The 15,317-nt window shown below is 43.1% G+C and overlaps 2 protein-coding genes across 4 annotated transcripts; one reads left to right on the forward strand and one right to left on the reverse strand.

Moving 5' to 3' along the window:
- The first annotated feature begins 36 nt into the window (after positions 1–36).
- RNF14 (ring finger protein 14) lies at positions 37–8,766 on the forward strand. Of its 3 annotated transcripts, XM_062586975.1 has the most exons (10): positions 37–123; positions 735–928; positions 1,453–1,615; positions 2,152–2,303; positions 2,664–3,191; positions 3,690–3,918; positions 4,557–4,729; positions 5,357–5,487; positions 7,196–7,221; positions 7,322–8,766. In XM_062586975.1, exons 3-10 carry the CDS (start codon positions 1,462–1,464, stop codon positions 7,333–7,335), a joined length of 1,407 nt encoding a protein of 468 aa, XP_062442959.1. In that variant the 5' UTR covers positions 37–123; positions 735–928; positions 1,453–1,461; the 3' UTR covers positions 7,336–8,766. The 3 variants fall into 3 exon arrangements, with proteins under 3 accessions (XP_062442959.1, XP_062442958.1, XP_062442960.1); XM_062586974.1 differs by having other exon boundaries at positions 7,196–8,766; XM_062586976.1 differs by lacking the exons at positions 37–123; positions 735–928 and having other exon boundaries at positions 1,522–1,608; positions 7,196–8,766.
- A 1,452-nt stretch (positions 8,767–10,218) lies between these two features.
- GNPDA1 (glucosamine-6-phosphate deaminase 1) lies at positions 10,219–14,497 on the reverse strand. Its single transcript, XM_062586977.1, has 6 exons — positions 14,327–14,497; positions 14,125–14,226; positions 12,849–13,031; positions 12,024–12,208; positions 11,201–11,375; positions 10,219–10,932 (listed from the first exon to the last, which is right to left on the reverse strand). Exons 1-6 carry the CDS (start codon positions 14,448–14,450, stop codon positions 10,835–10,837), a joined length of 867 nt encoding a protein of 288 aa, XP_062442961.1. The 5' UTR covers positions 14,451–14,497; the 3' UTR covers positions 10,219–10,834.
- Between the last annotated feature and the right edge of the window lie 820 nt (positions 14,498–15,317).

The following is a 15,317-nucleotide window of genomic DNA, read 5'->3' on the forward strand; positions in this document are numbered from 1 at the left end:
GGCGGCGCGCCGCGCGGGGCGGGGCGGGGCGGGGCGGGGCGGCGTCGCCTCTGCGCGCAGCCTCGGCCTTGGGCCCGGCCTGGGCCTCCCGCGGCGGGAGGGCAGCGGCGCGGCGCGGCGCAGGTAGCCGGCGGGCGGCGGCGGGGCCCTGCCTCAGCGGTCGGGGGCGGGGGGGGGGGGTGCTGCGCGGCGCCTCCCCGGCGGCGGGAGCCTCGGCCCCGGCGTCTGGGCGCGGTGGGGCCGCGGCGGTGCTGAGGGCCGGGCGGTGCTGAGGGCCGCGGCCGCCGCGCCGAGGCCGGGGGAGCTGCGCCGGCTGCCTGCGCCGAGCCCCCGGGCTTCCCGAGAGCTCTCTAGTGCCCTGCGGTGTTCCCCAGCCCTCCTCGTTATCTTTTTTTTCCTCTTTTTCTCCTTCCTCTCCTCGTTCGGAGGGGCTGCCTCTCCGCTGCTCTTCAGCGGTGAATAATCTGCCCGAGTGGAGGTGGCGGCGCTGGGAGGGGCAGAAGCGTGGGATCTGCTTGACTTCAGTGGCCTTTGGCTCGTGAATCGTAAAAGTCAGAATTGCAGCACCAGCCCTTCTGTACATAAACGAGTTATTGCTATTAAAGCTGTAAGAAACTGCTGTGGATCGCTGAGCGTACCTGCCCAAACTGAGCGTTTGTTAATGGTCACAGCGGAAACGCCCCGAGGATTTTATTCCCTCTGAATTCTTGTTTGTTTGCTTGTTTTGGCTACAGGCAGCTCATAGATACTGGGGCGTAACCACGTGCACTTTGGCAACACAGCCTGCACTTTTCTTGCCTTCTACTGGAACAAGTTTATGACCTGCAGTTTCCCCAGAGGAATGATCAGAGTCTCTGCTCTGACTCTAATAACGTGGCTGTGCTTGATCAGTAACTAGCGTTGTCACTGGCCAGTAGTAAATAAAAAGGTAATAAATTAAAGATTTTTTTCCTTAAATCTGAAACTCAAATGGTATAGGAATGGATCTGCAAGATGTATGTCTGGAGTTCAAAACTTCTTATTTATATTTTGAATAATTTTAATCATAAATGTATCTTTTTAGAATGTTGGTTGAGAGCTATTAATTCCTTTCTCTCATCTTGCATCCTGTTTTCCTTTTGAAACACTAGTGAAATGTCACTGTCATTTTTCCCAGTAGTATATTTCACATGTTTTCTTATAGCTATCTTTAGCTGTTGTTACAGAAAAGATTGCTTTTTGATTTTCAGTGTTCTGCTGAGATGTTTTATATTTACAAAGCATTAACATTTTTATTCAACCTTTTTTTTTTAAAAAAAAAAAAAAAGCTTAATCACATTTTATATTGTTTTGATATCAGTTGCTTTGGTTTCTAAGTCTTAATTTAATAGTATAAAACATGTATTCTAAATGGATAATTTTAATAAGGTGTTTTAACCCAGCTGATATTGTAGAGTGATGTTAACTCCACAGAAAATTTAGATGTCTTCAGAAGATAAAGAAGCTCAGGAGGATGAGCTGCTAGCTTTGGCTAGCATTTATGATGAAGATGAATTCAAGAGAGCAGAATCTGCTCAAGGAGGAGAAACAAAAATTTGTTTGGAGTTGCCCCAAAACTTCAAAATTTTTGTGAGTGGTGAGTTGAAATATTTTGTGCTATCCTAAAATTAGCTTTTGGTAAGCTAATTTTCTGATACCTGTTCAGGGGTTGCTGCTTTAGCAGCAGGTTGTTGCTATACCATCATCAATTATTACAGAACCATGGCTGACCTTGTCTTGTACTTGTGATATTGTTGGCTTTTAAATCTGAGTGGACTGTTTCATCCTCAGGCACATAACCTCTTTAGTCAACTTTAAAATTAGAGCTGAATAATAGTATTTCTTTGGAATAGTTCTTTTTTTTTTTCCTTGAGGCTATATCTCTGGGTTACTGGTTTGTGGATGATCCGATGTATCACAGTATTGGTATTCACTGATTTAACCATATGCATGCAACCCCAGAAAATTTTACTGCACTGAGCAGTTAAGATGTTTCATTATTCTCTAAGTAACTTAAAACCAGAAATTTATCAAATGAAAAGAGATATCTCGGATATTGTTGTAAACAATTGCAGTTCATTGATTTTCATTTTCTTGTTATTTTTCAAATTGTCACAATTGTCTTTGATTCAGGCAATTCCACAGAAAGCATCCAGAGTAATGGGTTTGAATACACAGTTTGCTTTTTGCCTCCACTTGTGCTGAATTTTGAACTCCCACCAGATTACCCGTCAACCTCCCCTCCTGTGTTTACCCTCAGTGGCAAATGGCTCTCCCAAGCCCAGGTTTGCAAAATATTTGTAACATAGCTTTGGTGATGGTGAGAATGTTCATAATTAACTGTACTCTGGCAGTTGTAAATGTAGTAGATGAAAGGAAAATTAAACAAAATTACTTCTCTATTTTAATTATTTTGCTTCCTCTCTGTATTTGCTTGACATTCTAGAATGAAAGTTTGCATCTATGAGAACTATTCTTATGTTATTACTATTATGTGTATTTTTATACATATAAACATATATGTCTGTATGTGTGCACACATTATAAAACTTGAAATCTAAATTTGCATTAAGGTGGATCATGGAAAAGGAAAACTATAATGTAAGTCAGAATTTACTGAAATCTGGATTTTTTTTTTTTTCTAGCTCAGTGCTCTTTGCAAACATTTAGACAATGTCTGGGAAGAGAATCGTGGCTGCGTGGTCTTATTTGCCTGGATGCAGTTCCTGAAGGAGGAAACGCTGAATTACTTGAATATTACCTCCCCATACGAGCTAAAATTGTGTCATCAAGGAAGTGGGCAGACTAGGACATCTTTGGTTCCTCTAGATGCTGAGAAGGATTGTGGTGGTGCAGCAGGCTCTGCAACAGCTGAAGGAGATATCATCGATGAAAGAGCTGTACAGGATGTGGAATCTTTGTCAAGTCTGATTAGGGAAATATTGGACTTTGATCAGGCTCAGAGGAGGAAATGTTTTAACAGTAAGATGTACTTGTGCAATATCTGCTTCTGTGAGAAGCTGGGCAGTGACTGTATGTACTTCACTGAATGCAGCCATGTATACTGCAAAGCCTGCTTGAAGGACTACTTCGAAATACTGATCAGGGATGGTCAGGTCCGTTGTCTCAACTGTCCAGAACTAAAGTGTTCTTCTGTTGCTACTCCTGGCCAGGTAATAGAAGTGTGCAAGCAGTGATGGTAGAATTCCTTTAACTTAACAGTAATTATAGGACATGATGTGTGGCTTTTAATGGTTAGCACTGTGAATATACCAGGTGAAATATTTCTTGTATTCTGTGACTCACAGAGACATCTGAGTTTAAATGGGATCACGTGGCACCAATTTTGCCTCCTGCATTAGTATTGGCATTGATTAGAGGGCTGAACTAATGTCCAATTGCACTTGACACTGCTTGTTTTTCATTTGAACTCTACAGTGCCTGTGCCAGTGATCTGTGTTGCTACTAAATCTCTTCTTTGCAGTATTTTAAAATGATTATATAATTAAGATAGCATTTCTAGTAGTAATTTCATGATCTGCTGGAGAATGTAAAATGGATTCATCCCAGGTAGAGGATATAGCTGTTTTTTAATTGACTTAGTCTTTTTTGCCGTAGCTAGCAGACTCAGAATTTCAGATGCCTATAATCTTGTTTTGCTCTTTCTTTAGGTTAAAGAGTTGGTTGGAGAGCAGTTGTTTGCACGTTATGACCGCCTGCTTCTGCAATCTAGCCTAGACTTGATGGCCGATGTAGTGTATTGCCCTCGTCCAGGCTGTGAGACTCCAGTCATGCAAGAACCAGGTTGTACCATGGGCATATGTTCCTGCTGCAACTATGCTTTTTGTACTGTCTGTAAAATGACTTACCATGGAGTCTCTCCATGTAAAGTCACTGCAGGTGAGTCATCATATTTTGGAGATGGATCAAGAAGCAATTAAGTGCTGTGTGAAAAAAACTGAAAGTCAGAAGTTAAACAGTGAAGCTCATTGCCGTGAGAGCTTTGTAAAGGATTAGACACATTCATTGGGGATAAATCTGTTGTTCGCAATTAAAAAGAATGGCTTGGATGCCATTTCATAGTTCAGGAGGTCCCTAAATTGCTAATTGCTAAATTCTGAGAGGCCATAGCAGAGGAAAAATAATATAATACATGCCCTTTTATACTCTTTCCCATGAATCCACTTTTGGTTACTGTCAGGGGTGATACTGGATCAAGTGGATGCTTCGCTAAATCTTTGGTCTCAATTTTAAGTGGGTGTTTGGAAAAAAATACTTCTTTTTTCAGTTAATTTTACATTGTAGACTTGTTCTAATTTCATTGACTGTTCTGATGCTGTTACAATGAAAGAGTGTAAAAACTATTGACTTACAAGATACAGGGGGTTAATATTCTCATCTCTTTATGTATTCTTACAGGGTTTTTTTTGCTTTTTAATTAATGATGTTAGTTTCCTTTGAGAGCACTTTATACTGTTATTAGCTGGATTTCTTTATACAGTATAGTACAGAAGCTGTTTCTTTGTTTTACTCCCTAGAGAAATTAATTGCTTTGCGTAATGAATATCTAGAAGCAGATGAAGAAACTAAAAGGTTTTTGGAACAGCGTTATGGCAAAAGAGTGATTCAGAAAGCCCTCGAGGAGATGGAAAGTAAAGAATGGCTAGAAAAGAACTCAAAGTCTTGTCCTTGCTGTGGTACTCATATAGAGGTGAGCATAGTGGGGAAAATCTGGAGAATCATGGTGATTCTTAACAGAAACTAACATAAAATAAGTCAGTTTTGTACTTAGGCCGGAAGAGAGATTTATTTGTAGACTTCAAGTTAGCTGGAGAAGGTAAATTTCTAGTAACTGACAAGAGAAGGTAGCATTTTGGTCTACTTACAGAGAAGGAAGTAATGTTTCTGGAGCTCAGGGACTTGAGTAAATATAGCAGACTCCCATACAAAAAAGATCCAGGTTGACATTGGATCTATATGAATCCCTTTGTGTTTTCCATGTGTTTGTCTGCTGCATTTTTAGTTAAGTTAAATACAGTATTCATAGGTGACTAAGTTTTCTGAAACGGGGGATTGACAGATTGACAGATTGACTCTGTTACCCTCGTAAGTACAACTGGCTTCAGAAAAATATTAATGTCCAAATATTTTTAGTAATACAACCAAATTACAGTTCTGTGATTTGGGCTCAGAGTTCCCTAACAATGAAAAAATATCACTGGTAGAATTTATTCATTAGTTGATACATCTTGAGAACTGGTGTCATACACAGACAGGTCTGAATATTGACACAGGAAGGTTTATTTTTATTGTTATTTGTTGTTTCCTTCCTTACCAGAAACTAGATGGTTGTAACAAAATGACATGCACTGGCTGCATGCAGTACTTCTGCTGGCTTTGTATGGGTTCTTTGTCAAGGGTGAACCCATATAGGCACTTCAATGATCCATCTTCCCCATGCTTTAATCGGTATGTATTTACACATTTTCTTCAGTGCAATACCACTTAGGTATGCTTTCTGTAGTCTCTCTGAAATTATTTGTAGCTTGAAATATGTAGCTGTACAGTTTAAGATGCAGTTTCTTTTTTCAAAATATTTACACTTTTAAGGGACTGGCAAAAAACATTCAGGAGTGATTTGGGATATGTTTTTGCTCTTTAAGGACTTCTGTTTTAATTTTCTGCAGAAGTCTTCAGGGCCTGTTCCTGATGCTCTATTTGCTGCCTCTGTCTGGGAGACAGTTTGTAGTGAAATGCTTTCTTGAAGGTGTTCAAATAAATGATAATGCAGCCCAACAATTTGAGTAAGAAGGCTGCTTCTAGAAAGCTGTAACCCTGAAGGCTTGTGTCATCAGTGTTAGAGGTGCGTGGAGAGACATTTATGCTGCTGCTAGCTGGACAAATGAAAGAGCAAGCAAAGCAGAGAGCTGTGATAATGGTAGCCTCAAACCTTACTTCACTGAGTTCTTTTTCTGAAGAGAGCAAATACAATCAGGGATTCCCCACCCTACCCATCCAAATATATTCCATTTTGTCATGTGTCTGTCACCATAATATGCAGGTGCCTGGATACAAAAATCTAAAATACCCTTGCTTTGTGCAGTTCTCCATTGCTTATTCTGCCTTTTTTTTTCTTTCTTTTTTTTTTAATAGAGGTAGATCTATTCAGGCTTGCTAATTTATACACAAAAACTGCTCCATAATTCTTCATTTTGTCGAAAATTGTGTGCAAAAGTAAATATCATGCAATGTGCTATAGTGTAAAAATGACTATCTCATTCTGCTCTCTGGTGGACAGGATGCCCCACAACATAGATGTTGTAGCCACATGCATTTTACAATTTAGCTAGGAACTAAACTAGGCCTTATTCAGTCCTAATTGATTGTTCTAAATTTTAGCAAGGGCATTTTATACCTGTTGTATCTAGAACCAAAGCAGGCTCCTCTAGAGGCAAGGCATAGCAGTCAGAACTTCCACTTTTTTTATTTTCCTTAAATATAAATTGTCAGCACCCACAGACACTCCACCACCACCACCTTTCTCTGCTTTGGTTTCCCTGTCTATTAAATGAGAAGATTCTGCATTCACAGAGCTTTAAAATAGGGCTGATAGGATTTTTTTTTTTCTTGTTCTTGGCCCTTTTCAAGATTCTTTTTTCTCTTATCAGTAATTTTTTTGCTTCTATTTTCTATTGTTTTTCTTTCTCCTTTTCTTTCAGTGTTTCCTGCTGTTCTTTTTTTCTTTCAGTTTTGCCGAACCTCTTTCTTTTAACTAAGTCCATTTGTTTAACATCTACTTCCTCTACTTTTGTTTTCTCTGCTTATATTTTGTAGTGGGTTACACAGCTCCATACTGTCCTGATCTGATCATAAGCTGTTTGGAGCAGGCAGGCTTGGTTGCTAATTATATACTGCATAAATATCAACTAGGAATGGCCGAACGTTAGGTGGTTTTTAATACAGCTTGGACTATTTACAAGGTTCTCTTCAGACATTATGTTCTTAAGGTGTTGTTAGGCCTTCTGGTGTAAATGCTGTAGAAGTGCAAAACATCTTAATTGACTTTGAGGGTTACAGCTAATGACATGCACACAAACTGTGGAACCTGCGATTTCTGTATTTCTATCTCCTTAAGATTCATTTTTGCTGTATCCCAACATAAATTTTCATTTTGCAGATTGTTTCAAGCTATGCACGTCGATGGTGAGTTCTGGGATGTTGAAGATGAAGACTAGTAACTTTTCTAGCAACAAAATCTGAAGAAACCTTTTTTTTTTTTTTTTTTTTTTTTTTTGCTTTTCAGTTCCATTAATATGATAGAAGAATAATACTATTTTGCACTGCAGGATACTTTCACAACTCTTCAGAGGCAGTTGTCAAAATGAAAGGAGACCATTTTGCTCATTCTGTGGTAACATTGAGGCCCTAGTAAACATGTTTAGTGCTAAAGAGAAACACAACAGCCAGAAGTATAAAAATTACTGAAAAAAACGTGTACTAAGAGGTGCTCCTTTTTTAAAAAATAAAGTTAACCCAATCATAGACATATTTTAGAGTTTCTCCCAGGGAGACTGACCTTTCAAGGATCTTGACTTTTACGTATGTGGTTTTTTGGGCAGTTATCTTAAAGCTGTAATGTTCTTTCTGGAGCTTTTTAGTGATGTTGCTTGGGCAAGGAAGCTTACTGAAACAACACAAAGTTCTTCTGAATGCAACATTTGAGCTTGTTGCTTCTGTAGCATTTCCTTACCTGTTCCTCTGAAAAACAGCTCATTGCTCTGGCACTGATGCTTTCAACAATGATGGTAAAGTTGGTTATCCCTAACCCCTTTTTGCTGGCACTAATGCCGGGGTCCTTCACTGAATGCTGTCGCAGAATATGGCCAACAACTGTTTCCTGACATCTGACTTGGTTTGGTGATTGATCTCAATGTTGCTGTCATACTAACTTCTATTGCTTCTCTTTATTTTGACAGTAATGAGTGCTAAAGCCATGAATAGAGCCTGTAGCCACTGAGAGAATAAAAACTGAAACACATTTTTATGGATACACAGTCAAGATTAACTTGATTTCAAGATACTGAAAATCACCTTTTCTTGTTTTTTAGATGGCAGAGTAATTTATTTTTTACAAAGTCTTCATCTAAGGAATTTGATTAGTAGATAGTTCTGCTTCTGGAGTAGATCCATTATTTTCACAGTTCTTGCCCTTCAGAATGTGTCAAAAAAACAATTTTTTTTCCCTTAGGAGCTCAATAAGTAGTTTTTTGTGCATGAAAGTAATTATTGGAGAAATGATTTTTTTAAAAAAAGACTAATTTCCACTTGCAGAATGATCTAAAAACTTGTCTTAAAATTAAAAATGCATGTGCTGTGTAGAGAACAAGAAAAAGCAGGGTCTGGACAGCTCAGGAGCTTGAAAACTCTTCAGACACTCAAGGTGAACACTTCTCGCCCAGTTTTGATTGATAGTAAATAAATTTCTACTCAGATTATCTGGCCAAAATGAGTCTTGATTTAGTTCCTTTCCAGAGGACAAAAGTCTCTATTATTACAACTTGCAGTGATTAAAAAGATAAAAGATCAGTAAGAATGGATCTGGGCAGCAGATTCTCTCTGGTACATAGAGGTGGTCCTTTGTGGTGTTTAAGGCTAAAGGACACCGGGGAGGGAAAGTTTACACTGCGTGTGGTTTAACTTGTATTTCGTGCACCTTTCAATGCACTAAATTCACTTTAAAACAGTAAACATGTTTGTCTCCCTGTTTGTATTCATTATGACATTGTATCAAAGCACAGAAGATCATTGTGTGGCATAGAGCTTTGTTTGGCTTCTGGGTGGTGATCACTTGTAGTGCTCATGTGCAGGATTTTTTCCTGCTAAACTGTAAATGTGGGCAGACAAAGAATGTTTGTCACAAGGAGAAATATGTTTTAAACCCTGTCCTTCTGCCTGGAGATGGCAGAGGTGCTGGATCTCCAAAGCATCCTTCTACAACTGTGGACTGAGGGAAGGGCCTGCAGGCTGGATGATATGATGGGATGAAAATATGTGATCTCTGCAGAGCTACAGACCAGCTCAACCAGGAATCTCTGCCAGACCTACAAATTCTATAGTAAAATATTTTGAGACATCTCAGTGACCTACCACTGCTACCAAGAACTTACGAACAGAGGCGGATTGGTGACCTTGTTACCACTCTACTTATGAATTCTGGGCACTCGAGACCCTCAGAATGGAGCTCCCAAATTCTGCTGTGAGGCAAGGAAAACAGACCCGCTAAAGAGATGGTGAGCAATTAACTGCTTTTTGAGGACAGTCAGTTGCTGTTGCAAAGGTAGGACAGCTAAAGCTAGAAGCTGTCTTTGTGGACAGAGAGAGCAAGGCAGGCAACTGGTTTTGTAGTCCAGGATTTTTTCCTCAATGCATACTTCTCTTCCTTAAAAACGCCACTTTGTCTCCCTTTTTCGTACTTGAAAATGTATGATTTCTAGTGTGCATTAACAATATTTTTTGGTTTATTTGCAGGCAGTGGTAAAAGGCTAGAGCTGTGACCTCCTTTGCTCTCCTTTAAAGAAGGAGCGTATGCCTCCACAAGCACTGACTTGCAGCTCCAGAGCTTTGCTAGCCTGGGCTGAGTGCACCAGACCTGCACCAGAGTGTGATCCTAATGCTCATACTCCCTTTGACCTGGCAACAGCACTCTCCTGTGCTTGCGTGAGCAGCAGATGCCTTAGCTGACCTGCAGCTGCTAGCCTTTGCTTAGAGCATCCATTCATTTTTCACAAGTCATATCACACCAGCATTTCTGAGGCAAGTGCCTATTACTCATGTGGTGCACATGTGAAAGGACAGCATAGTCCAGCAGAAGGGACAGTGCTTGTGTTTGGGAGATGAATGGCAAGCTATCAACTGCAAGCAGGAAGGGATATAAACCTAAGACATGGTTTCTGCAGGTTTGGAGAAGGCAGGAGCTGGGTAAGAGGGCCATGTATAGAAGGCTGGCTGAGATTGTCTGCACTGCCAGTAAGAGGCTACTGTGTGTTTGCAAGCTGAGATGATTTGAAGCCGCTGCCTGCTAAGTGACGGAAGGATAGGGAAAACTTCAGGCTCTGCAGTGGCACAAATGACAGCATGGTGAACACCAGAGACAGAGGTCATTTATGCTTAGTATGAACAAGTTTGCCCTCCTAGAACACCTTTTAAGCACCAGATCATAAAAGTTTATTTGCTGAAACTCAACAGATGAGGTTTTGTTTGGGTTGTGTCCACAAATAACTGAAATTACAACTGACAATCTTATCTTCTTTTTGGCCTCCTCATAGCTATGAAGCAGGCTGCTGTTAGGTCCCCACAAAGCCTTTCCTTCTCCCAGCTGAACAAGCAGAGTTCTCATTTTAAATGAGTATGAAGTAGGAGTGTTTTGTGGAGGGAGAAATGACACAACATCCTCTTCAAAGTGCAAGGAATACATTCCTAAGTGATTACCCGTTTGATCTCTGTAACATCAGCTCACATTTGAGTTCCAGAGCCTTCTGTCCACATGATCACAGTTCCTTTACAGATTAAAGAACTCCTCCTCTGCTGCCTATATGTTTAGAGAATGTTAGTGTTGAAGGTTTGTGCAACACAGTATGTTGGATCCCATCCTCATTTGGTTAAGGTAGGTGTCTGGCATGTGTTCAACGGAGAGAAGCAAGCACATCATCATTCTCCTAATTTAAGAACAGGTACTGGGTTTATGCAGCAATTCCCTTTCTTCACAGACGGTTTTCAATAGAAGAGTTGGTTTAGCATTTCTCTGAACAGTAAGAGATTAATCGCTGTATGGCTTCTTAGATTGGCTTCTTTCTGCTCCTGTCTCCTTCATGCTGTACAAGGGTTCCACAAGCTTATTGTGAACCATCATTAAACCTAATGCAGCAAGTAAAAAGGCGGCTAAGTAAACATAATAAAGCAAAATCCTCGTTCACAGGATGTTAATGAAATTACACGTGACTAGAATCCTTATTCCTTTGCTCCTCTGCACATGGTTATAAGCATTATACTTGCTTTTACCATCACTGTACATCTCACTACAAAACTTACTCTTTTTGGGTTTAATTAAACATTTTTAACACAGAGTAACACATGCAGCTTCAAAAATAAATACAGCATCTGCTTGACCAGGTCAAACACTCACCTTTAAAGTATTTCACTGTCTTAACTTTAAGTTCCAGAGTAGCATCTTCATCACACACAAACACAGTGTTGGGATGTTGCTGGAAAGCAGATACCGTCCACATGTGGTTGACACCTTCCTCAATGGCTTTATACAGAGCAAATGCCTTATGTGCTCCTGTGATAAGAATCATCACCTGGACTCAGAGACACAGAAGAATGGCAGTTAAGAGTCTAGAAGATGCAATCAGAAAGAGCACTTCTAAATAATGCTGAACTACGACAGCTGTTCCAGTCTCTAATGGGGGAAGTGTCTGTCATCAGAAGTGTTTCACTGTAACACAGTTCCTGTGGCTGCATTTTATTTTTGTTAACTAAATCATAGCCTGGTAAGCCATTCTAATGATCCAGATACTTGGAACTCTTCTGTTAGGCACCTTCAGACAGTGACTTATCAAGTATGAATTATATACTCAACTGAACACCATCCTACAGTTTTCATGATCTGCTGGGAATAGTATCAAGTTAGCCAGTGATTCTTGCAATCATTTAATCAGGTGAGCTTCTTAACTAAAGAAATCCTCCAAAACCTTTCTCTCTGCCTGAGTTACAACAGTACTGCAGAAACTGTGTAAGTTAATATAGCAAAAATGGAAAACAGATAAGGAGCCTTCCTGCAGTGCTGCAGGATGCATGGAAACAGGAAAATCATTTGTCTATGTCAGGAAAAATGTAGGCTAGCCTACACCAGCAGGGTGCATTACTGCTTCAAGTCTGGATAATCTTTAGATACTCTACAAGCCCCTGCTCAGGAACTCTTGTATTAAGTCACTTTTTCTCCTAACCTCTCTTGCATCCATGACAGTGCCTACTCCAACTGTCAAAGCCATCGTGGGAACTTTGGAGAGGTCTCCCTTGAAGAATCTGGCATTAGCCAATATTGTGTCCATAGCCAAGGTCTTCACTCTCGTTCTCGATACCAAACTTGATCCAGGCTCATTGAAGGCGATGTGACCATCTGGGCCAATACCTGCAACAGAGACAGTGTAAGAAATAAATCACTGGCTTCAACAGTTATTGTAGGAAGCAGAACCGATGCCACTCTCATTAAAAGGACATTCAGTGTTTCCAGGAACAGACATAGAACTGAGAAACACACTTGCAATTTTTTCTGCTGAAGCTCAGATTTGCCACTCCTGCTAGATGTGTTAGCAAAAGCCCCCACTGAAGTCAACAGAGGTTCTTTCTCAATTTTTCTGGGACAATAAAACAAAGTAGATGGCACAATATAAAGGCAGACTGATAGGAAAAGATTGTGTGAGCTCCTGTGGGCTCAAGACTACAACTTCCAGCAGTTCCCTGTTAACACTGGCTATTGTAATACATTTGTATTTGGTATGGTTCTGGCCCTGCCCTTTTCTCCTGCTTATCATTTTCCAAATATGTCACTTACTGGATTGAAATACTTAAATTGGGGAGTGGTATATTGGAGTACAAGGCTGTCAGCACTCGTGAGCATGATAGGCAGATGGTGTAGGGGTGGCTTTCGCTGCAAATCCACTGAACTGCATTTAAAATGGACTCTCCAGAAAATTAAACCAGATAGCTAGTAGGCGAAAGGCAATGCTTCCTGCAAGCGTTTAGAACCTGCTAGTCCTTCAGGTTTTCACCTCCAACAAAGAGTTCAATTCCGCCAGCTGTTTTGATTTTATCCTCAAATGCATCACATTCAGCCTGTAAGTCAGCTGCGTTTCCATCCAAAATATGAACGTTTTCTGCTGAGATGTCAATATGTTTGAAGAAGTTATTCCACATGAAGGAATGATAACTTTCTGGGTGATCCCTTGGCAGACCTGGTAAAGAGAGCACACACTGGACTAAGAACAAGTAAAAGTGTATCACCTGTAATGTAAAACTGCAAATGCCTTGCACCCTTACGGTAGTTTTGGTTACAAGCTCCTGATTTCTCTGTCACATGTAACACGCTTAAATTTCATGAGTTGTGTTTATTCTTCTAAGTAACAAAATTAAACCAATCACAATAGTTCCGATAGAGCATGTGCTTGTATTAACACACAAAGGATACTCCAAAAGAGCAGGCATGCACTATGCCTGATCTGTTAATATTTTTTCAGCCTTCATCTGAATAAGCGTTAAAACAGTTTACAAACTGTGCAGAAGTCTGGGAACAAATTTAGTGCATATTTCCCACCTTTGGAAATCTTTCTGTATACTATAAACCCTCGCTACCTGGACTGTCCAATTCCTAACACAGCTTGATCAGGATTGTTCACAAAAAACCTTCTTGGTCCACCCCTGTCTAAAGGCTAGCATGCAACTGGCATTAGCAAATTATTACTTTTTTTCACCTTGGGAACTACAGGACTTGGTGCTGCCTAACTAGCAAGGGGCTGCACTGCTCCATCCATGCCACCGAACAGAAACACGGTGATCTTACGTCCCAGATCAGGAAAAAATGCAGCACCAAACGGTAAAGGTCACAAGTACTACTTGCTGTTGGTGACCATCAGTCATTTTAAGTGACCTGAAGCTAAAGTGACCTTTACAATCCCAGAACAAAAGTGGTAGTTAATATCACACATTATCTCAGCTTGTAGTTGTAAAATGGTACCCCTGAGCCGATCAATACCGAACTTGAGATAAAGTGCGTAAGTCTTTAATGTGACAAGGCCATACTAGGTGACCTTTAGTATTTCTTATACAGGTTTTCAAATTATCCCTGTTGACTCTTGCCGCTAATGCAATTTTTACCCCCTCCTCTTTTTTATTTTTATTTTTTTGCCTCTGAATCCATTATATCCCATAAAAAATACTCCGGCGGAGGGGGAGGACAAGAAAAAAACCCAAAATAATAACAGAACAAACCAACCCGAAACCCCGGCCACGGCTTTTTGTTTCAGTTTTTCACGCAGTGAAACAACTCACCTACATATTCGTCCATGTTGAACGTTTTCACGTATTTAAAGGAGAGGTCCCCGTTCCGGTAGTACTCGATCAGCTTCTTGTAGCACCCCAGCGGGGTGCTCCCTGGGGAGAAACGCGGGGAGGAGGCTGGCGGGGGAGCCCCCGCGGCCGCGGCCCCAGCGCCGCCGCCGCCGCCGCGCCCCGCGGCTCCCCCGCGACCCACCTGTGGGGAGCCCCAGCGTGAAGAACCGCCCGGGGCCGGGGCTGAAGTGCACGATGCGGTTGCGGATGTACTTGGCGGCCCACTCGCTGGCCTGCGCGTACGTCTCCAAGATAACGAGCTTCATGATGCCTCCGCCGCCGCCTGCCCCGATCCGGCTCGGTCCGGTGCGGCCCGGCTCGGCCCTGCCGCGCGCGCGGCGCCGCCCGCCGCCCGCCGCAGCCCCGCCCCGCCCCGCCCCGCCGCCATTTTGCCCCGCCCCGCCGCCATTTTGCCCCGCCGGCCGCGCCGCGGGGGGAGGGTGGACATGTTCGCTGCTCTGCGATGGCGGGGGGAGCGTGGTGGGCCGCGGCGCTCGTTCCCCAGCGCGGCCCCGGGGGACCCCGCGGAGCTGCCCTGGCAGGAGCCCTGAGGCGCCTTGGCCCTGAGGAGCCGCCAGGCCCGCGGGCTGCATGTGCACGCTGCTGGGCTTTCCTCCCTCACAGGGGCCTCTTGAGCTCTGCCACGCTCATCGCACGCGCCCTTGCCCCAGGCTCCACACGAGGCTCGGCCTTGCCACGCTCGTCGCGCGCGCCCTTGGCCCAGGCTCCGCACGAAGCTCGGCCCTGGCACGCTCGTCGCGCGCGCCCTTGGCCCGGGCTCCCCACGAGGCTCGGCCCTGGCACGCTCGTCGCGCACGCCCTTGCCCCAGGCTCCGCACGGCTCCGCACGAGGCTCGGCTCTGCCACGCTCGTCGCGCGCGCCCTTGGCCCGGGCTCCCCACGAGGCTCGGCCTTGGCACGCTCGTCGCGCGCGCCCTTGGCCCGGGCTCCGCACGAGGCTCGGCCCTGGCACGCTCGTCGCGCGCGCCCTTGCCCCAGGCTCCGCACGGCTCCGCACGAGGCTCGGCTCTGCCACGCTCGTCGCGCGCACCCTTGCCCCGGGCTCCGCACGAGGCTCAGCCCTGCCAGGGGCGCAGGACGTGGCTCGGCCTGTCCCCATGGGGCCGACGCCG

The sequence above is a fragment of the Rhea pennata genome, chromosome 14, assembly GCF_028389875.1.
Source record: "Rhea pennata isolate bPtePen1 chromosome 14, bPtePen1.pri, whole genome shotgun sequence".
NCBI lineage: Eukaryota > Metazoa > Chordata > Aves > Rheiformes > Rheidae > Rhea > Rhea pennata.

Excerpts from the sequence above, each read along its gene's own strand:
- RNF14 (XM_062586974.1), top strand. The coding sequence starts at position 1,462 with ATGTCTTCAGAAGATAAAGAAGCTCAGGAGGATGAGCTGCTAGCTTTG. Across the intron at positions 3,192-3,689 it reads CTGTTGCTACTCCTGGCCAG|GTTAAAGAGTTGGTTGGAGA; the intron begins GTAATAGAAGTG and ends CTCTTTCTTTAG. Across the intron at positions 5,488-7,195 it reads TCTTCCCCATGCTTTAATCG|ATTGTTTCAAGCTATGCACG; the intron begins GTATGTATTTAC and ends TTCATTTTGCAG.
- GNPDA1 (XM_062586977.1), bottom strand. The coding sequence starts at position 14,450 with ATGAAGCTCGTTATCTTGGAGACGTACGCGCAGGCCAGCGAGTGGGCC. Across the intron at positions 12,209-12,848 it reads AATTGAACTCTTTGTTGGAG|GTATTGGCCCAGATGGTCAC; the intron begins GTGAAAACCTGA and ends TCTCTGTTGCAG. Across the intron at positions 10,933-11,200 it reads GACAGTGAAATACTTTAAAG|GTTTAATGATGGTTCACAAT; the intron begins GTGAGTGTTTGA and ends TTGCTGCATTAG.